This window comes from Zingiber officinale, chromosome 9A (assembly GCF_018446385.1).
Source record: "Zingiber officinale cultivar Zhangliang chromosome 9A, Zo_v1.1, whole genome shotgun sequence".
Classification (NCBI taxonomy): domain Eukaryota; kingdom Viridiplantae; phylum Streptophyta; class Magnoliopsida; order Zingiberales; family Zingiberaceae; genus Zingiber; species Zingiber officinale.
The window spans coordinates 8,631,122-8,654,401 of record NC_056002.1 but is presented as its reverse complement, the minus strand read 5'-3'; the positions used below and the strand labels follow the sequence as shown (position 1 = coordinate 8,654,401).

At 41.9% G+C, this 23,280-nt stretch overlaps 2 protein-coding genes across 2 annotated transcripts; one reads left to right on the top strand and one right to left on the bottom strand.

Moving 5' to 3' along the window:
* The first annotated feature begins 9,440 nt into the window (after positions 1–9,440).
* Positions 9,441–10,269, top strand: LOC122020678. Its single transcript, XM_042578688.1, has 2 exons — positions 9,441–9,725; positions 9,805–10,269. Exons 1-2 carry the CDS (start codon positions 9,648–9,650, stop codon positions 10,057–10,059), a joined length of 333 nt encoding a protein of 110 aa, XP_042434622.1. The 5' UTR covers positions 9,441–9,647; the 3' UTR covers positions 10,060–10,269.
* A 6,287-nt stretch (positions 10,270–16,556) lies between these two features.
* LOC122021010 (UPF0481 protein At3g47200-like) lies at positions 16,557–18,162 on the bottom strand. The gene is made up of 2 exons (XM_042579077.1): positions 17,583–18,162; positions 16,557–17,488 (listed from the first exon to the last, which is right to left on the bottom strand). Exons 1-2 carry the CDS (start codon positions 18,159–18,161, stop codon positions 16,751–16,753), a joined length of 1,317 nt encoding a protein of 438 aa, XP_042435011.1. The 5' UTR covers position 18,162; the 3' UTR covers positions 16,557–16,750.
* Between the last annotated feature and the right edge of the window lie 5,118 nt (positions 18,163–23,280).

Sequence of the window (23,280 nt, the reverse complement as noted above, 5' to 3'; positions counted from 1 at the left end):
CGCGGATAAAGACAACGGTTTATAAAACCGTTGTAAAAAGTGTTGTCGTTAAAAAAAAATATTGCTCAATGACAACAGTTTTGCCAAAACCGTTGTCTTTTATATTTAATGGGGAGTTCAAAGACAACGGTTTTGGCAAAAACCGTTGTCTTTGAGCAAATATGCAACGCTTTCTCTTAAAACCGTTGTCGTAGGGGTGTTGTCGTTTGCAGTTTTTGTTGTAGTGATAGTGATGTTTGTGGGACATTGCAAGTTCAGGCTAGAGGAGCATATATCTACTTCGTGACTTTTACTGACAATTTAAGTAGATATGGATATGTCTACTTAATGAGACATAAGTTTAAAACTCTAGACAAGTTTAAGGAGTTCAAGAATGAGGTAGAAAATCAACGTGGCAAGAACATTAAGGCCCTTCGGAGTGATCGAGGTGGCGAGTATCTAAGCCAAGAGTTCATTAATTACCTAAAAGAGTGTGGGATAATTTTCCAACTTACACCTCCTAGAATGCCGGAGTGGAATGGTGTTTCAGAAAGGAGAAATCGTACACTCATGGATATGGTTAGATCAATGATGAGTCATGCAAGCCTTCCAATGTAATTTTGGGGCTATGCCTTAGAAACAGTAGCACACACATTTAACCGAGTTCCAACCAAGACTGTAGATAAGATTCCTTATGAATTATGGTTTGGAAAGAAACCAAATTTGTCTTATCTTAAGATATGGGGTTGTGATGCTTATGTGAAGAATAAAAATTCTAATAATCTTACAGCAAGATCCATAAAATGTACGTTTGTAGATTATCCCAAAGCTACAATGGGATATTATTTTTATCTGCCAAGTGAGCACAAAGTTATTGTTGCTCGATATGCTACTTTCTTGGAAAAAGAATTTATTTTTAAAGAAAGTAGTGGGAGTAAAGTAAGTCTTGAAGAAATTATAGACTCTACAAACATGTTGGAAGATGAACAATTGGATAATGAGACAATGCCAGAAGTACAAGTGTCTCCTTCATCTGAAACTGCTCAAGAAACGCGAGATCAATGTAAGTCTACAAGAATACACCGAGAATCAAATAGATATGGTTGGCTAGTAACCCAAGATGAGGAAGTGTTACTCATCGAAGATGATGAACCATCGACTTAAGAAACTGCTCAAGAAACGCGAGATCAACGTAAGTCTACAAGAATACACCGAGAGTCAAATAGATATGGTTGGCTAGTAACCCAAGATGAGGAAGTGTTACTCATCGAAGATGATGAACCATCGGCTTAAGAAGAAGCAATTGCTTCAAATGATTATGAGAAATGGTTGGAAGCTATGAAATCTGAAATGGATTCCATGTACACCATCCAAGTTTGGGAGTTAGTTGATGTGCCAATTAGGGTAAAACCCATAGGGTGCAAATGAATCTTCAAGAAAAAGATTAACATGGATGGGAACATCAGTACCTATAAAACTAGGCTTGTGGCAAAGGGTTTCAATCAACGTCATGGAATTGACTATGATGAAACATTTTCGCCCGTTGCAATGCTTAAGTCCATTATAATTTTACTAGCTATAACAACTTACAAGGATTACGAGATTTGGCAAATGGATGTTAAAACTGCTTTCTTAAATGGAAGGTTACAGGAGGAGGTATATATGGTACAACCTCCAGTTTTATAAAATCTGAGAACGGTAATAAGTTATGTAGACTCAAGAAGTCCATTTATAGACTAAAGCAAACATCTCGGAGTTGGAATCTACAATTTGACAAAGCCATTAAAGATTTTTCTTTTGTCAAAAATCCAGAAGAACCTTGCGTTTACAAGAAGGTTAGTGGGAGCAAGATTATGTTCCTAGTGTTGTATGTTGATGATATACTTCTTATAGACAATGACATCCCTAGCCTAGAATCTACCAAGACTTGGTTGGGAGAGTGTTTCTCAATGAAAGATCTTGGGGATGCAACCTATGTCTTAGGTATTAGGATATACTGAGATAGACAAAACAGGTTACTAGGGTTAAGTCAAGGTTTATACATTGATATAATATTGAATAGATTTGGTACACAGGACTCCAAGAGAGGATATTTACTAGTGTCACATGGTGTGCATCTTTCCAAGGCTATGCGTCCAAGAACACAAGAGGAAAGAAGTAGAATGGACAAGATACCTTATGCTTTGACTATAGGGTCCATAATGTATGCTATGATATGCATTCGACCAGATGTCTCGTATGCATTAAGCATGACGAGTAGATATCAGTCAGATCCTGGAAAGGATCATTGGACAGCGGTAAAGACTATCCTCAAGTATCTTAGAAGAATAAAGAACATGTTCTTAGTTTTTGGAAGAGACGAGGAATTAGTCGTCAGAGGATATACTGACGCAAGTTTTCAGATAGATCAGGATGATCTAAAATTGTAGCAAGGATATGTGTTTTGTCTGAATAGTGTTGTTGTTTGCTGGAGGAGTTCCAAGCAGGAGACAGTTGCAGATTCAACAGCTGAGTCCGAGTACATAGCAGCTTCATAGGTAGCAAAGGAAGCTATGTGGATCAAGAACTTCATGGCAGAGCTTGAAGTGGTTCCTAGCATTGTTGATCCAGTTGTACTATATTGTGACAATAATGCAATCATAGCACAGGCAAAGGAGCCAAGGTCTCACCAACAATCCAAGCATGTACTAAGGAAGTATCACCTCGTTAGAGAGATTGTTCAAAGAGGTGATGTGTTGGTTAGCAGAGTAGATACCAGCGAGAATATCGCAGACTCACTCACAAAGGCCTTACCTCTACAGAAACATGAGACCCATGTGAGGAGCCTAGGATTGAGAGTCCATAGTGTTTGGTAATAGTGCAAGTGGGAGATTGTTAGTGTGTGCACTTATGTGCCAAGACACTCCTTATGTATTTTGTGGATAATGATTTAATAAAGATAAATATTTATCATTAATTATTATTTTTCTGTTCGTATATAATTAATGATAAAGCTCCACAGATTAATGAGTATATTAATTTGGAAATAGTCCTTGATCAAACAGATATCTAGAGGGGACATGGATATCTAGATCAACGCTGAATATGACTAGGTCGAGATAGACTGAGGGATGGATATCCAAGTTATACTTGGGGGTACCTTGCGTTTAGAGGTACACTGGACACGACCCGCTCAAGAGGAGACCACATATTAAATATTGTACCTACATGGCTCAATTAGACCATAGCTCTTGTGCACAGTAAGTGGTTAAACCTTCTGGCAGTCCGGGTTCTGATACCAATTGTTGGTGCAGCAAGGCCGACAAGAGGAGAGGGGTGAATTGCCTGAAATAAAAATTACCCTTCTCAAACTTTTAACTCAAAAATAATAGCAACAATACAAATTAAAACGAAATAACTGAAAAGAAAAGCAGACTCAGCGTTTTGACTTGGTTACAACCAAGAAGGTTGTTAATCCAAGGTGGTTGAAAAAAGCGCACTAGAACAGTCTCCTTTTCTGAAGGCGGAGAAGTCTTTTACATAGTAGAAGCTCAAACAGTTGCTAGGAAGTTGATACAGAATTGATTGGATGATTTCCTAGCTCCAGGGGCCTTTTATATAGCTCTTGGAAAACTTATCTCCAGCCTTGAGGGTGCCTCCAGCTGAGTCAACTGATAGAACTTTATCTAAACTCGCAACAGTCATCTAGACTGGGTCGAAGGCGCCTTCAATGGCCTTGAAGGCGCCCTGGACAAGGTTGAGGGTGCCTTCAAGGCAATGAAGGCGCCTCCAAGATTGCAGTCAGCGCAGGCGCCTTCAGCACTTCGTTGAAAGCGCCTCTAGCTAGCTTTTCCAGCTCCTTTTGACTTGTTCTCTTCTTCCGAGGCTCCGAATGCATGGGTGATTGCGGCCAACCGAAATAGGGCTCACCCGAACCCAATTCCCGGCCTTCTCCTCGAGGAGTCTTCCGTCCCAACTTCTCATCCCTCGAACGTCGCGCACATTCTTCTCATCCACCAGTGTACTCTTCCGCAGCTCTCTCGTCCTTCGAACGCACCGAGCCTGTCGGTTCCCTTCCCGTGTCGTTCTTCTCGCTAGCTGTATCTTCCACTCAACTTCCTGCGCTTCTAAGCTCCTGCACACCTAGACATAGGGATTAAATAACAAACAGAACCTAACCTAACTTGGTTGATCACATTAAAACCACCACAGGGTCCAACAATCTCTCCCTTTTGAGACTTTGTCTAAGAAAGTGGTTGTTACTCCAATAACCAAGAAGGCCTAGTGCCTCGCCACTGCCTGGAAGCCAAAATATTGAAATAAAATGTTTAATTAACTTACTGATAAAAAATGAAAATAGAAATTAGAAAATGCCTTAACCATTTTTTTAAAATTTCCCAATTTTTTTTACTTAGAAAATTTTCCTGGTTAAAATATTTCTAATTTGTGTTTGCAAAAACTTAAGAAATTTTTTATGATTTATTTTAAAACTTGAATAAATTTTTTACTTAGAAAATTTTTACTTAAAAATTATTACCCAATTTTTTTTATGTGATCAAAGGGGAAGAGATAGGTACAAGTTTTAGGGGAGTTAATATTTTTAAAAAATTTTTTACTGAGTGTTGCAAATTCTTTTATTGCAACATTTTTGCTTAAAATGTTAGTTTAGTAATTTCTTTAAATTACTTGTCTGTTTTATTCCCTAACTTGAACTTGGGTTGATGCACATCAAAAAGGGGGAGATTGTTGGATCCCATGGTGATTTTGATGTGATCAACCAAGTTAGGTTAAGTCTTGTTTGTTATTTAATCCCTGTGTCTAAATGTGCAGGAGCTTAGGAGCGCAGGAAGTCGAGCGGAAGACGCGGCTTGGGAGAAGAACGACACGAGAAGGGAGCCGACGGGCTCGGTGCGTCCAAAGGACGAGAGAGCTCCGGAAGAGTACACCGGTGGATGAGAAGAACGTGCGCGATGTTCGAGGGATGAGAAGCCGAGACAGAAGACTACTCGAGGAGAAGGTCAGGAATTGGGTTCGGGTGAGCCCTATTTCGGTTGGCCGCAATCACCCATGCATTCGGAGCCTCGGAAGAAGAGAATAAGTCAAAAGGAGTTGGAAAAGCTAGCTGGAGCCGCCTTCAACGAAGTGCTGAAGGCGCCTGTGCTGACTGCAGTCTTGGAGGCACCTTTATTGCCTTGAAGGCACCCTCAACATTGTCCAGGGCACCTTCAAGGCCATTGAAGGCGCCTTCGACCCAGTCTAGATGACTGTTGCGAGTTCGAATAAAGTTCTATCCGTTGACTCGGCTGGAGGCGCCCTCAACCTCGTTGGAGGCGCCCTCAAGTCTCGAGATAAGTTTTCCAGGAGCTATATAAAGGCCCCTGGAGCTAGGAAATCATTCAATCAATTCTGTATCAACTTCATAGCAACTGTTTAAGCTTCTAGTGTGTAAAAGACTTCTCCACCTTCAGAAAAGGAGACTGTTCTAGTGCGCTTTTTCTAACCGCCTTGGATTAACAACCTTCTTGGTTGTAACCAAGTCAAAATACTGAGTCTGCTTTTCTTTTTAGTTATTTCATTTTAATTTTTATTGTTGCTATTATTTTTGAGTTGAAAGTTTGAGGAGGGTAATTTTTATTTCAGGCAATTCACCCCTCCCCTCTTGCCGGCCCTGCTGCACCAACAATTGGTATCAGAGCCCAGACTGCCAGAAGGTTTAACCGTCAACTGTACACAAGAGCTATGGTCTGATTGAGCCATGTGGGTACAATATTGACCTCGAACAAAGAACGTGGGGGCTTTTATGTTCAGATAAAGAGGACCAGGCACCAAGCAGGAAGTCCTAGTTGCGGCTAGACAAGGAAGTCCTAGTAGGTCAGGTGGACCGAGGGGTAGGAAGACCTGGTGGGTCGAGGATCGGACGTGGGAAGCCTGTGGTCCTTTGTTTGAGGGGGGGATTGTTGGGGGTGCAAGATTGTAAAACATAGTCCCACATTGAAAATACATGGGAAAGATCATGAGTTTATAAGAGAAAAGATATCTCCATTGGCTTGTGACCTTTTGGGTAAAGCCCAAGAGCAAAACCATGAGGGCTTAGACCCAAAGTGGACAATATCATACCATTATGGAGATATCTAAATTCTTTTCGATCCTACATTAAGCATCATTGGTTATTCCTCTTATGAGCGAGTGTAACTGATATTTTGACTTGAGAGCTTCATTTATTCTATGCATGGAGTGGTAGTTGGGTGTATGACAAAGCGTAGAGAGAATTGTGTTGAGTCAATAGAGGATTCATCACTCTCTTGGATTAGGAGTTAACATCCTGGCCGCTTGTTAGAGATATTAGTGACTCGAAATCCAAGAGGAGTCTATTATATCTTGGAAATCAAGTAAAATAATTAATTTGGTAATGATGCATAATGTACCGAATTATTTGGGATGTATGCTTAGATGAAGAGATTGAATCACACAGTAATCGGTTCATAGTGATTTATAGTTTATGACTGATATTAATTTTATCGCGTTGGGTGGCTAAAAACTATTGCTAGACGGTTACCTTAGTCTGTGTATGGAATAATGGTATCGGAAGCTAGTCGAGATCAAAATTAAATATGGATTTATTTGATACAAAGAAGAGAGAATTCGAATAGGCATAATCATAATGATTAATGGAGAATTCGAAGAGTCATCATAATGATAATTAATGAAGAATTTAAAGAGTTATCATAATGAATGTTATAAATGAAGAATTTATAAAGCCTATAACTCTTCATCTTCCTAATTAATGAAGATCATAAATGATGAATTTATTGAGAACTTAACTCTTCGTATTGTAGCCATCCTCGGAACGATGCAAGAGGAGAATTCATTCTCTCTGAGTTTTCCTCGTTAACTTCTTCTTCGTTCGGAAGAGATCGTAGTGCTTCCAAGGCTTTGTTGATCCAAGAGGCTAGCACCTAACGGATCGTGTCAAGTTCGTGATCTAGTGCACGTGGATACCGCTAGAGGAGTCACATGTGGGGCTCTTATATGTCTATCTGTCTGTGATATAATTTACACCTATCGAAGACTCAAAGTATATTTTTATGTTATTTTTTTTGTAAAACTATATGTACCACGAAAAGATCCATGATTAATATATGTCTTTCGCTGCGCTCCGAACCCAACACATCTTTCTACTAATTTCAGAGGTGATCAGTTCAATTGCATAAAAAAATTTTATTAATCACTAAAATAAATTGAGAAGTAGGGCTGTAAACAAGCCGAGCCGAGTCAAGTTTTGGGGTGTTCAAGCTTGTTTGATAAGGTAACCGAGCTGAGCCGAGCCGAGCTTAAAATGAACCAAGCTTTTGAAATGAGTGTTCAAGCTTGGCTTGGTTTATTTTTTATGAGCTTGAGCTTGTTTGAAGCTTGACTTGAGCTTGGTTCATTTAGATATTATTAAGCTCTCAATTCAAGCTTGACTTGAGCTTGGTTCGAGCTTGGTTCATTTAGATATTATCGAGCTCTCAATTTAAGCATGTTTGATTGTTTGAAACTTTTAGTTGTTTGATTGGTAATTGAGTTTGATAATTTAAATTTATTTATTTATTTTATTGTTTATTTAGCATATTTAAAAGAGTTTTATTAATAAATATGGTTTGTAAACATTGTTCACGAACGTTGTTCACGAACGTTAACGAGTTGAACACATATGTGTTCAAGCTTGTTTGTTTAGCTTAACAAGCTGTTCAAGATTGTTTGTTTAATCAATTTTGTGTATATTGAACGAACATAAACAAGCTTTTATCAAGTCGAACACTAAGTTTGTTCATAAACATTTGATTCATTTATAACCCTATTGAGAAGACCTCACAAGAACCTATATATTATACCATTATACCATAATTAGGATTCGATCCGTAAATACCTAATTAATTGCTCAAAGGATCTCATCCTGCATCGTAATTTTGGGATATTCTTTGTTTATTAGGAGGAGAGAGACTCTAAAAGTTATTATATTTTAAGACGCATAAATGAGTTTTAAAAATTTTATAATTCAATAATATTTTAGAATAAAATTATCATTCTGATTTTTTTTTCTTATGAATTAGAGGTTGGATACTCTCTCTCTTTATTATTTGTTTTCATATTGGTATGAAGTTGTATTCGTACAATAATTTATTTAATCTAGTTATGTATTATCTAACATAGGTTTTTCAAGTTTTTATTAATGATTTTCTTTATTACGGTGATTATTGTAATTCATTAAATTATATTTATGTCATAGGTAGTGTTATTCACACTATTTTACTATTTTATTAAAAATCTGGACTTTTAATAACTAAAATTAATTATGATGAAGCTCAAATAAAATTAATTATGTTAATGTCATTTTTTTCATACTGAAAATAATTTTAAGATTTATTAGTAATTTTTTTTATAAATTTATCTCACATTTTGTTAATATCTTAAATTATGTTAAGACTAATAAAATTAATTATGCATAATAAATTTTACTAGTAACTCCCAAGTTAAATTAATTATGTTAGATTTGGGCATAATTTTACTAGTTATTTTAAGACTAATAAAATTAATTATGTTAATATCTTAAATTTAGCATAATTTATCTCACATTTTGTTGTACTATTGTATGATTTGGTGTACCCTTATCAAGTCTAATTTATTAGTCTGAGATATGACATTTATATATTATATTACATTTGTATATGCGTGATGACTAGTAAATAATAAATCTCTGTGAGTACTTTTAAATAAAACTTACACTAAAAATAGACTTATAAAATTAAATTCATTAACTAACTAAACAAATGAAAAATATTTTTTTAAATAATTAAGCATGGTTAAATTTAAAAAAAAAATCAATAGCGTCTAAATAAATCAATTTCGAGATTAGACTCAGGTTAAAAAAAAAATCGAATGAAAAATAATATGGAGAAAAATTTTAGGGATAGATACATATGATGAAACCCATAAAAATAAAAATGATGAACTATTAATTTATATGTCTATCAATTTTTTTTTAAATTTTTTTTTCTCTATCTATCATTACTTAAATCGAATTTACACATCAGCTTCATTAATTTTATATTCAACTCTATTCTATCTTACCAAATAATCCTAAGCAATATAAATGTTGAACAAGGTCGACCCATTTACTATCCTAATTTGAAGAAAATAAAAATTAATTTATATAAAGAGATCATTTTTAAGGTAAGAATAAAAAATATAAAATTTTATATTTTTTTTTCACAATTGTTGTGAATTCGGATGGGTTCACAATTTTAATTTTAATTTTAATTTTCATAATATTTTTTATATCTTTTCTATAATATTTTTATTTTAATATTTCATCATTATCCTTCTAATCTTAATATTAATATTGATATACATAAAATATCTATTTTTTTTTTTTATCTAATTAGTAATTACCCTTGAAAAATCAAAATAAAAACTAATCGCTTCACCCCACGCTGCCTCTCGTCATTTCTCTCCTTCTCCTTCTCCTTCTCCTTCTCCTTCTCCGTTCGGAATGACCATTCCACTCCACAGTGCGTAGTGATAGTGAGAGTAATAAATACTCCTTGCCATTGCCCCACCCCGATAGTCTCCGTTCCCTCCCCTCCTCTCGCCTCTCCTTCTTCTCCCCGAAGAAAACCCCCAAACCGCCATCCATAAAGCAGACTGAGATGGCTTCCGCCCCTTCGTCCCTGCATTCTCTTCTCTTCATCCTCCTCTTCGCCGCTCTCTTATCACGTTCAGCGGAGGTGAGTTCTTCTCCGCCATTCACCACCTCTGGATTTCCATTTCTGGCGCTAATTGTGCAGGCTTTGCTCTGATCGCAAGGCGGGCGGGCCGACAGCGTCGATGCGGCCGTCGTCGGCTTTGCCGGGGCTGAAATCCTCGCTGATCGACGAGGCCAGACGGAGGCGGCTCAGCAACTTCCGGATATGCTCGCTCTGCACCTGCTGCGGCGGCCCCCACGGCCTTTGCCTGCCCTCGCCCTGCTGCTACACTATCAACTGCAACATCCCCAACCGGCCCTTCGGCTTCTGCGCATTCACCCCCAAATCCTGCAACTGCTTCGGGTGCCACCTCTGAAACAATCCCTAAATTCTAATCTCCGATTGCTTGCTCATTAGTCACTATATGCTGGGAGTAAACTGTTCTTTATAATTATACTACTAGTTTTGCTTAATTGGTGTTATTGGTTCGCCTGTGCGCTGCAATTGCATAGGGGAATCGAAAGTGTTTGTGTTCTGTTTCCTGAAATTATATGAAATTCAGTCTGGTCGATGTTGAGGAATGCAACAGATGTGAGATCTGACAGGAAGAAACCTAGTCTGTTCCTTGTTTCATAGTCGTTCTAGCGGTGGCCGTTTCAATCTGATGCATTGGACTCGAACCTTTCCAGTTGAATCGACTGGTCCAGTCCGGTAGGGTTTTGGAAAAATCTGTCTGGCACAGAGTTACTTGTGTCGTTGGCTGTGCGATGCAGCATATCAATGAGGGAGCCTGGCAAAGGCATTAGAGGTGGGTGGGAGTTGGCTGAGCGGCATTAAAACCTATAATTATGGAGTTGAGTTGGCAGTGTGGTTCTTGTGGGTGTCAGCTACTTAAACATCATTATTTATTAGGAAGGCCTCCTGCTTGGTTGGACTCATTTACTCGCTGAGAAATGCTAATTCAAGCGCTAGCTTGTATTAAATTCTATCGCAGAAAATGTGATGTGTTGTTTAGAGGAATGTAAGGGCGTCTGTCTGTAACACAATAAACACATCATGCGTCTTGTGCTGAGATCATTGAAGGAAGTGCCTGTTGTTTCGAGGTCTCCTCCCTCCGCCATCAGAAAATTCAGACTCACAAGATCCTGGTGTTTAATTAGACTGCTGTCTTCTTCAACTGTAGAACTAATGCCCCACAATCTTTGTTTTTTCAATCCGTAAGTATGCATGTCAAGGAATGCCCTCTTTTTTTTTTTTTCAAGAGGGGGAATCTCGTTGACCGTCCTTCTCCATGTGCCCGCAATGCCTCTTTTTTACTCGCATGTCTGCCCATTTAGCTACTGGGGGTTTCGATATGACAATCTGAATTCGACGAAGGTAGCATTCCGTCAAACCACCGAAGCAATTTGAGACTTACTTGCAGATTGTCCTTAGATTGATGTCATTCTGACGACATGTCCCAAGGTCCAAGGAGAAACTTGCTTGCGAAAGCTGAACTCACTGTAACAATCAACCGATACGCATTCCCACATCTTGGATGACAAATTATTTTGTGTAAGTTTGGGCAAGGTGGCTGCCCACTCCGGTTAAGCGCCCTTCTTGGTCTAAAGATAGTTAAAATATCAAAAAAATCTTCTAAAGTTAAACTATTTCATGGCACTCGATGAAATCCAAATTTTGACTTGGATTTGATTCGTGGACCCGAAGGTGTCGGGCCAATTAATGCTCATCTTTGTGAAAAGAAAGAGGGAGAGATTATAACCCTTTGACCAGAAAGTGTATTCCTAATTCCTATCAGTACAATTGTTAGCTATAAATCAGATCTGCACGAGAAAAAAAATTGTTGTTTTATTTAAAAACCACAACGCCTAAACATGTCCTGAGCTGAGAGTTGCTAATGTTTGTATCGATTGTTAGAACGGCAATTTACTAAATCACTAATTCTAAGTTCCGAAATATCTAAATTATGTTGATAAATTTTAAAATTATTAAATCATGTATTCAATATCTATTTTATTCAATATTTATTTTATCCTTTCACATTTATTGAATGATTTTTTCGAATCGATTGAGGTACTGTAGTAATCGATTTAGTAATATTTTTTTTCAAATCAATTGAGGTACTGTAGCAATCGATTCAGTAATATTTTATGACGATGAATAATTTTCTCAATTGATTGTGTTACTATAACAATCTTCATCTAAAAATGGTTGATGAATCTAGAGACATGAGAATGATAGGAATAAAGACATATGTAATCAATTAGTGCTCTTGAATCTATCATGTTAGAAATACAATTAAAGTTCTACATTGGAAAAATATGAAAAAGTTTATCTATTTAAAAGAGATGAATATATTTTTATTGGTAAGAGATTTTTTGGGCAAAGTTTAAAAACAAAACCATAAGCAAGCCTAAAATGGACAATATCCCCTTAAAAAAAATATTTTGGGACTAATTTTTAAAAAAAAATTCGTTGCAAAAATTTTTTAAATGAATTTTGCGACAAAAAATTTTCGTCCAAAATTCTCATTGCCAACTTGGCAACGAATTTGGGGATAAAATTGGAGACGCATAATATTTTTGTCACCAAATTCGTTGCCAAGTTTGCAACAAAATAATATTGTCACAAATTGCTATAAAATTAGGGATGAATTTGGTAATGAAATTGGCAACAAATTATAATTTTGTCACCAAATTCGTTGCAAATTCTACAACAAAAATAAATTTTTGTTCCAAATTTGTAACAAATTTGGAGACAAAAATAATATTTTTTTTTATGATCTACGATAAAAAAAAATTCGTCGCAAATTTTGTTCCAGAATCTGAGACGAATCTGTGAATTTATTACAAATTCTGCAACAAAAACGATATTTGTTGCAAAATTGTCTGCAACGAAAACCATTGGTTTGGGACGAATAATATTTTTGTTGCATAATTTGCATCGAATTTGATAACAAAAATAATAATATAAAAAATTATGATCTGAGACAAATTAGTTTTCGTCTCAAATTTACAACAAATTTGGCGATGAAAATAAACAAAAAAATTGTATTATACGAACCTGGGAGAAATTCACAGATTTGTCCCAGATGCTGAGACGAATTCTGGGACAAATCTGTGAATTTGTCCCAGATTCTGGGATGAATTTTTGAATTTGTCTCAGATTCTGGGACGAATATATGGATTTGTCCCATAATCTAGGACTAATTTTGGGATGAAAAATAATTTTGTCGCAAAATTATCGATATAATTACAATAATTTGGCGACAAATAAATTCGTCCTTAACTCCAAAAATTTTAACTGAACTAATTTACTTCTATAATTTTCATTCAAATACATATCACAACAAAATTAAATACCACATCATAACCATTAAACACATCATAAACATTCAACACATCATAATTAACATTATCACATCCTATTTAACATATATACACATCTATTAATATTTGAAATCAATTTTACAGTAATACAAATCCAAAAACTTCTCAAAAAGTTATACAAGAACTTTCTTCTTCAAGACTCCAAAATATGATACAAGTCAAATAGTACAAAAAGTAATACAAATCCAACACCTCCTAAAAGTTATACAAGTTTTTTCAAAATAAACAATACAAACATGAACTCATCCCCATATAACCTTATTTTCCTACATAAAAATATACAAAGATGCGTTGAACGTTAACATACTTAATTAATAGTAAACTATTTATGTTTCACTAAATATGAAAATAGAGATATCTAAATTTTATGAAACAAGTTTCTATAGATTTCTAATTTTTATCATACAACAAGTTTGTAAATATGCTACTTCATTATACAACATTACATCAAAACCAACTTAAATTCAAATGTAATAACGTTGTAAATAAAATGTAACATAAAAACACATATTTTGGTTGATATTGATTCACTTTTCACCTCGTAGCATCTGTTGATGTTCAATAGGGTCAAATTGTAGTTATGAATGAGTTTCTTTGTTTCTAATGCCACGATGACATTGAAGGAAATCCACAAATTAAGAAGTGGGATAATGGGAAATTGGTTTAGGTTTGTATCATCTTCATGGTCATAATCAAAGTCATATGCTCTAAGGTAAAAATCTCTTTCATCCTCAACGATCATGTTGTGTAATATTATGCAGGTCATCATAATATCATTCAGTACAGATTGACAAAAATATCATGTCGATCCATGAACAATTACAAAATGTGCTTGTAGAACTCCAAATGCTCGCTCTGTTGGGACCTTGACGTCCGCTAGAGGGGGGAGAGTGAATAGCGTTTCACCCAAAACGTTGCTTCCTACAATGGTTAGTACACATAGCGAAATACAAAAATAAATACTAACAATAGAAAGCAAACCTAACATGTTGATTTAACGTGGTTCGGAGATAAAGCTTCTACTCCACGGCTACCTGTAATGTGCACGATCCCGATTCATCCATGGATGATTCACCGGAGAACTTCTGGCTAGCTCGCGTATCTCCTTGTGGGTGGAGAAACCTCACCACAACCTTGTACAAGCACGCTAGATCACTTGGGCACTTGGAGACTCTAATTAGGGTTAACCACCATTAATTTTGTCAACCTTAACCAAGCTTCCAATGTTTGGTTATATAGGTCACGAGTTGGAAAACCCCGTCTACCAGTCGACTGCCAAAACCATCAGTCGATTGCCCTATATGGAGATTCGACTATTACAACCCAACGGCTCGATACCAGTCGACTAATACTTCCATCAGTCGACTGCTCTACACTAACCGAATGAACAGAAGCATTTTAATTGCTCTCAGTTGACTGTCCGGTCGACCGCACCAGTCGACTGATGAAAACACTAGTCGACTGCTACAGTAACACTATAATAACGCTACAGTGCTACTACGGTGATGCTACAGTACTACTGCAGTATGCTACAGTAAAACTTTAATATTATAATTTAACCCCCGAGTACATTCACTCAGCACTCGACCTCGCTTGACCAACTTAGACCTAGCTTTCTAGCCTCCTACATCAGCATTACGTCCCTCGGATGCCTCCCCATCCTTCACGTCTAACCTTAGGGATCTTCCATCGGCCTTGTCATTGTTGTCGGGTCTTCCTTTACCAAGAGGTCATGCCTTCGGGACTTCATCCATTGTCAAGTCACACTTGGACTAACCTCCTTTGCCAAGATCACACTTGGACTTTCCTTGTTGTACCTGTATTCTGCACACTCACAATGCATATCAAATACAATAATAAACCTAACTTAAACCTTTGCCTAAACATCAAAACCTAGGGTACCCAGATTACTCAAACACACTCGACATCCTTCCTCGCAGATTCTTGAGCTGATGCAAACAATTGCCTTTTATGACCTGTGGTGTTAGAATGGTTTTGACAAATGTAGACCATGAAGGATAGATTCCATCTGCAAGATAGTATCCCATAGTATAATCATGGCCATTGATTGAGTAGTTAACTTTAGGAGCACAACCTTCAGTAAGTTCTATAAATATATTAGATCTTTCCAGCATATTGATATCATTATGTGACCCAGGTAAACCAAAAAATGCATGTCATATCCGAACATCATAAGACGTCACTGCTTCCAAAATAGTTGTTGGCTCATGTGCATGGCCAGTATACATACCTCTCCATGCAGTTGGACAATTCTTTTATTTCTAGTGCATGCAGTCAATACTCCTCAACATATCTGGAAATCCCCGTTTCACACCAATTGCTAGCAATCTAGCAATGCCATTGCTACTTGGAGACCGCAACTACACATCTCTAAAGATCGAGATTACCGCTTTGACAAAAAGTTTCATGCCCTTTATTATTGTGGTTTCTCCAATTCTTATATACTCATCTATGAGATCAGCTCCAACTCCATAAGCAAGGATTCTTGAAGCAGCAGTCACCTTTTGTAAAGAAAAAGCCCAAGCATTTTAGCAGCATTTCTTCTTTGAATGAAGTATGGTTCATGATTCTCCACACTGTTAAGAATTCGAAGAAAGAGATCACGATTCATCCGAAACCTCCTCCTGAATATATTAGGAGGATATATCGATGCATTAGCAAAGTAGTCATTGAAGAGACGTATGTGATCCTCCAAAGGATTTCTCCTAATAAACGCACGTTATTGCTTGCTGAGAATGATCTGTGATCGTGAACCTTCTTCATCATCCAATGAATCTTCAATTGAAAAGGCAGTTATAATTGTTTTCAACTCATCATCAGAAGAAAGTAGACAATCGTAATTACTAATGAAATGAGACATTATTGGAAACTTTTGAGAAAATTATAGTTGTATGAGATTGATTATATGAATAGGTATTCATGATATTAATATGATTTTATACTAAAAAATATGGCCGTTGGAGGAATATAGATATTGAAATAGTTGGTGCAAAATCATTAACATAGATAATAATAAAAAATTATAAAGGAGGGAGAAATATTAATAAATAAATAAATAAAGATATGGTAAATTATAAAGTATGTATTGGAAAATGATTATTTAAATTTAATAAAGTAGATGAATTATCATAAATTTTAAAGATATATATTGACAGAAAAATTGATATGGATGGAATCTAATTATCTGTCTCCTTTTTTTTTTGCTAGCCTGATAGTGTTGTCTAACATGTTTCTTTTTGCCAAATAGAATTTCTAAGATTAACCTTTGTGCTTGCTTATTTTCGGCACATGCTTTATGTTTGTTTACACTTTGACATAGATACGGGAATCGCGATCATTCTCATTTCTGGCCTCATCCATTTTTCTTGTTTGTCTGCTGGTCTCTTTTGAGCAATCACTATTGTATTGTTCTTAAAACTGGATCAATGGAAATACTCTGATTAAATTAATTTTTAACTGACCTCTGTTTTTTTTATTCATTGTTCAACCCGAAGAACCCGAATTCCTTGCAAATACGAGCACGCTCACACCCAAAAAAAAAAAAATCTCACACGTTCAAATTAATTAAAGAAAAGAAAGAAAAATGCAAAACGAATCAGAAAAACAAAAACACAACCAAACACACAGGCCAAAGTCTCAGGATCTAATTCTCTTAAGTCACTGAGGAGAGGGGGCGGCGTCGGTGTGGTAGTAGGGGACGATGGTGTAGACAGTCTGCAGAACGGTGAGGACGAGGAGGAAGATGGCGGCAGCGAGGGAGAGGAACGCCCAGGGGCTACGGAAGTAGGTGTGGATGAGGTTGGCCCGCCACATGTTGATGCTCTTCCGGCAGTACTTGTTCACCCGGCGGTGCACCTCGTCGAGGCTGCTCTCCGGGTCCAGCACCACGTCCTTGGACAGGCTGTTGAAGAGCTTCGCCACGGCCTTGTCGCTGCCCACCGCGTTCTGGATGATGCCCTTCGAGTGTAGCAGGCTCACGTCCTTGGCCGAGTCGATGATGTTGTCCATGAAGAAGACGTAGGCCGTCACCTCGTTGCCCGCCGCCACGTGCAGCCGCTCGAACGCCATCAGGTTCAGGAACATGTACTCGGTGGAGTCGTCCACCACGATCACCGGTAGGCTCAGCACGCCGCGGTGGAACCGGATGTCCTGCAGGCTGTTGCTCTTGCTCGGCTGGAAACGGATCCCGGCCTCGTACAGCTCCACCGCCGACCGGATCACCTCGCTCGACCCCTCGTCGGGGGGGCCGGCGCTCGACCGCATCGATGTCCCTCCCAAATGCAGCAGGCTGCGGCGGAATACGTCGAGGGGGTGGAGGCCCAGCCCGGCCAACGTCAAGGCCCGCGCGTTCGGCGGTCCCAAGAACTTCAACACCAGCTTGTTCACGTGCTCATGCTGATCAATTATATATTTAAAATTTTAACTTTAGGAGTAAAACTTATAAATTTTGGGAGTAAAGTGATAATTTTCTCCTACCGCTGCTGCGTACCTTCGCCGGCTTGCCACTCTCGATGGTGAGCAGCACGTCCAACGCCAGCAGCGGCACCTGATTCTCCAGCATCAGCATGTCCCGCTTTATGTACGGCACGTGGTACAGCATTCCGTGGCTGCTGAACACCGGGTCGTTCACCGCGTAGTCGTCGTCGCTCGACCCCCCGCCGCCGCTCGCCGTCGCCGCCCGCATGATCTCCAGCATGAAGCACGCGTCGGTGACCATCAGACTCAGGAACTTCTCCTCGTCCCGCCACTTGTCCCCAACCCCCTCGTACGCCTCCCGCAGCTGCCCCGCCACCGCCTCCATCGCGTCCGCGAACTCCTTCAGCGGACGCTTCGACCGCTTCAGGAAGTGCAGCAGCGCCCGCCGCTTGTGCTCCTCCATGGGCGCCACGTCCACTTCGCCGTGGTGGTACGGCCCGAACGACACGACCTGCGGCTGGTACGCCTTAGGGTTCAGCACCTTGATGCAGGCCGGTACCCTGTAGATAGACCGCTTGTTCCATTGATCGATCTCGCGTGCCCGGTCGATGTTCCCGAGTTCCTTGTCGATCTCCACCACCCAATTCGCCATGCTCCCGTCCCTCCCTCCCATTCGAGTCCACTAACCTGCACCTTTATAATGCATGAGTGGGGAAGATTAAAAATGAGGATTAATTTGGTGGTGAAATTGCACCGTCGTCGAGGCTTTCCAGCGAACAGAAGCAGGCTTTAGCGAGGGATTCACATGGCGATTGCGGTGGGGATTGGGAAGGAAGAGTGCGTGACAGGGGAGGTATTTGTGACATCTAGGGAAACGGAAAAGGGACGACAGGGTTGATGATGCATGGACTCTTTAAACCCTGGAATGCTCATGGAACAAGTCACCTACGATATGCTTCTTCGGTGGTTAATTCCTCTCTTTATCAAACATTGATATGCTCTCTCTTTATGCCACATCGGGTGAATTAGTCTAACCAAGCTAGCCAGTGACCCTGAAAGCCTCTCTTATTTTACTCTCTTTACAAAGAACCAGCTCCCACACGTACCATGAAAGAGATCAGTAATGAACAAGTGTACCGCTTCGTATTGCATCATGCGTTTATGTTGTGCCGGCGCTGCATGTCATGCGTCGTCTCGTCATCTCCTTCTCTCCTACATCTCCATCCAACACAGGTTTTAAAAATAAGATAAATATTAGTGATGCTGTGATAATAGGAGGTTAATGTGTGAATCAAAGGACTGGAATTATAATTTATGTGGAGGTTAAAGTCAAGGAGTTCAATGTCAGAAAATTAATAGACTCGTTAAAGAGGGTCGAGCGGAGCACTCTTGCAATGATTGATCGGGAATGAACTGCTCGATCGGTAAAGGCTAGACCTGACTATGGTTCGGAACCGACGATTCAACGGTTCAGAATCGTCGGTTCGACAGTTTCAAGTTGGTCGACCCTTAACCTTAACCGTCTAAAACGGTTACGATTCACAGTTCGGAACCATTAGTTCACGGTTCGATTCACGATTCGTCACGGTTCAAGATTATTATGTTAAAAAAATTAAAAATTAAAAATTATAAATTACAAATTACAAATTATACATTAAAATTTATTGGAAAAAAGGGTTTGCACTTATTTAAGTTGTCTACGTATCCCCTTAAGGGAATCAAAGTCCACGTAATTCTTTTATATTTTTATTCTTTTACATTGTCACTCACTTCCATTTCCTGTTTCTGTCCTATTTGTTCCTTCAATATCAAAATCTTCAACTTCATCATCTGAAAGTTGCATTTCTTGGATTCTTTTCTCCGCTCTGGTCCAATCGTCCAATAATACTTGGGCTTCCAATGAGTCGGGAGACAAAGTTAATCATTGTTCATCTAATATGTTACCGCCAGCATTGAACGTCTGCTTCACAACAACAGTTGACACTAGACAAACTAAAATTTCTTTGGCGATCACGGAGAGAACGGGAAAGCTTTGAGCCTTCTATGACCACCATTTTAAGATATCAAAATTTTCGCTATCTGCTTCATTAAAATTGTTCCGGATATGAATGTGGCATGGGAGGAATTAAGGGGAGGAAAAAAGGGCATTTGGGTAATTGGATGTTTAGGTTTCTTTAGGGGAGAGGAGGCCTCGCGTTTTGGAAGAGGGGCGCCGCCAGGGAGAGGGGAAGAGGGTTCTGTTCGTGATTTTTGCCGCTGCCAGCCATCAAGGAGACTCTCTCTCCTTATCCAGCTCTCCGCCGGCGCCGACGAAGCCGCCGGCGCTCCCTTCTTCTCCTCCTCTCCTCCCTCGCCGGCAGCCTCCGCGCGCACAGCAGCTCCCTCGCCGGCAGCCTCCGCGCGCACAGCAGCTCCCTCGCCGGCAGCCTCCGCGCGCACAGCAGCTCCCTCGCCGGCAGCCTCCGCGCGCACAGCAGCTCCCTCGCCGGCAGCCTCTACACGCAGAGCAGCCCTCCTCCGGCACTTACCGGCAGTCCTGGTGCCGACTTTGCCTAGTGTTCCGGCCTACGCGCCGTTGTCACATTCCGGCCTGCGAGCCGATGTCGTACGCCGGTCGTGTCGCCGTTGTATTCCGATTGTGTGTCACCTTTCAGATTCATGCCACATTCGGCTCCGCGTTGTCACCTCCGGACCCAGCTCCTCTTCGGTCGGTTCAGAGGCATCCACCCTTCCGGGTCACGACGACTCGGTCAGTTTCACGACCAGCTCACTCATCCATCCGAGGGCGCCCCCCTGGGCCAGGGTACGTTCTCGTACCTTCTTTGCATTTATTTCAATATTCTATTATTATCCGGATATTTATGCATCTGTGGGATTCGCCTCGAGCACCGAGGTACCAGAGACCGGGGGAACCCGGTCGCTGGATACAGGTACAGTTGACCGGAGGAGGACTTCAGACGACTTGGTCAACGCAGCGGACAGATCATCAACCGGGTCATGGGGATGCGGTCAACCTTCCAGACACGTCACACCGGCAGGTTCGTTTTCTCAGCTTCCAGACAGGAACAAATTGGCGCCGTCTGTGGGAACGCGCCTGATCTGGAACGTGAAGATGAACGACGCCGGATAGTTCTGCCATCCTCATGACCACGGTCAGTTTTTCTGTTATCTGTTCTCGGTTAGTTATATGATCTGTATTATTTCTTCGAGCCAAGGCCCCCGAGCCGTTCGGCCGGGAGGTTTATATCCGAGCCACAGGCTCGAAGACGAAGGCCCCCGAGCCGATCGGCCGGGAGGTTTATATCCGAGCCACGGGCTCGAAGACGAAGGCCCCCGAGCCGTTCGGCCGGGAGGTTTATATCCGAGCCACGGGCTCGAAGACGAAGGCCCCCGAGCCGTTCGGCCGGGAGGTTTATATCCGAGCCACGGGCTCGAAAACGAAGGCCCCCGAGCCGTTCGGCCGGGAGGTTTATATCCAAGCTACAGGCTCGAAGCCGAAGGCCCCCGAGCCGATTAGCCGGGAGGTTTATATCCGAGCCAGGGGCTCGAACCCGAAGGCCTGGGCCGCTCGGCCAGGTACATTTTAGCTGAGTACTTCCTCAGGGAGCGAAGGCCTGAGCCGCTCGGCCAGGTACATTATAGCTGAGTACTACCTCAGGGAGCGAAGGCCTGAGCCGCTCGGCCAGGTACATTATAGCTGAGTACTCTACCTCAGGGAGCGAAGGCCTGAGCCGCTCGGCCAGGTACATTTTAGCCGAGACTACTTCGGGGAGGATTATATACGAGCCAAGCGCTCGATGTGAAGGCCCGAGCCGGTCGGCCGGGTATATGGTTTTCCGAGCCAAGCGCTCGACGACGAAGGCCCGAGCCGTTCGGCCGGGTGTGTAGTCTCACTAGGAGACCGACGAGCACCGTCGTTAAAAATCGAGAGTCGGGCCGGCGACTATAAACCTCCCGGGCGACCGACCAAGAGTCGGGACGCAGTCGGGCCGGCGACTATAAACCTCCCGGGCGACCGACCAAGAGTCGGGACGCAGTCGGGCCGGCGACTATAAACCTCCCGGGCGACCGACCAAGAGTCGGGACGCAGTCGGGCCGGCGACTATAAACCTCCCGGGCTGAAGACCTCTGCACGGACCAGCATATCATATATTCTCTCCCCTGTTCGGGGTCGAGTTATCACTGAAGGCCCCCGAGCCGTTCGGACGGGAGGTTTATATCCGAGCCACAGGCTCGAAGACGAAGGCCCCCGAGCCGTTCGGCCGGGAGGTTTATATCCGAGCCACAGGCTCGAAGACGAAGGCCCCCGAGCCGTTCGGCCGGGAGGTTTATATCCGAGCCAGGGGCTCGAAGACGAAGGCCCCCGAGCCGTTCGGCCGGGAGGTTTATATCCGAGCCACAGGCTCGAAGACGAAGGCCCCCGAGCCGTTCGGCCGGGAGGTTTATATCCGAGCCACAGGCTCGAAGACGAAGGCCCCCGAGCCGTTCGGCCGGGAGGTTTATATCCGAGCCACAAGCTCGAAGACGAAGGCCCCCGAGCCGTTCGGCCGGGAGGATTATATACGAGCCAGGGGCTCGATGGCGAAGACCCCCGAGCCGATCGGCCGGGAGGATTATATTCAAGCGATCATCACCGGTTTCGGACCAGTTCAGCGGACCAGCACATCATATGTCTATATCCCCCGTTCGGGGTTGAGCGGCCTTCACTGGTCACGGACCAGATTCATGATCATCTATCTCCCCCGTTCGGGGTCGAGCAGTCGTCCGCTTGGCATCTGACTGATCGACGTCACCGCGGTCGCACGCGCGGCATCGTCCGCCCGGCATCTATCTGACTGATCGACGTCACCGCGGTCGCACGCGCGGCATCGTCCGCCCGGCATCTATCTGACTGATCGACGTCACCGCGGTCGCACGCGCGGCATCGTCCGCCCGGCATCTATTTGACCGATCGACTTCACCGCGGTCGCACGCGCGGCATCGTCCGCCCGGCATCTATCTGACTGATCGACGTCATCGCAGTCGCACGCGCGGCATCGTCCGCCCGGCATCTATCTGACCGATCGACGTCACCACGCATGGCATCATCCATCCGGCATCTATACATCCGATCGGCAGCACTACGATCGTTCGCACGACAGCATTCGTCCGGCATCTATCCATCCGATCGGCATCATTCCGATCACTCGTTCAGCATTGCCAACTCCTCGCTACTCGACTGCCGGACCAGCATTTTATGTTCGCTCGTTGACCATTCTCGATGCTGCTCATTCAGCACGTCAGGCCAGCATTTCATGATCGGCTGATCGTCATTTTCTCTGTCGCCCGTTCGGCGTTGTCCGCTCGCCGTCTACTCACTCGATCGACATCTTTTCGATCATCCGTTCGGCCACACCGCTTGATCTAGGTCGTACGCCCGGCCTCGTGCCGGTCTACTCAGCGTCCCACGTGTCGCTCGGTCGGCTGTCAGTTTACATATCGAGCACTCAGCGTGTTGTCGTTCGCTCAGCATCTTCCGCTCAGCGTCTATCCACCCGATCGGCATCACTTCGATCGTCCGGTCGGTATCTTCGTGGCTGCGTACTAGGCATTGGTCCGGTTACAGATTTGATCCGCTCGGCACGAGTACTATCTCATGCGACACCATTATTATAGCGACTGGTCGCTGGAGACAGTATACTTTGGGTTCAGCGATTTGATTTTGATATCATGAGCGGTTCAGCCCTGGGCGATAGACCTGTCCAGTCAGTCGGACTCACGCCTCCTTCGAC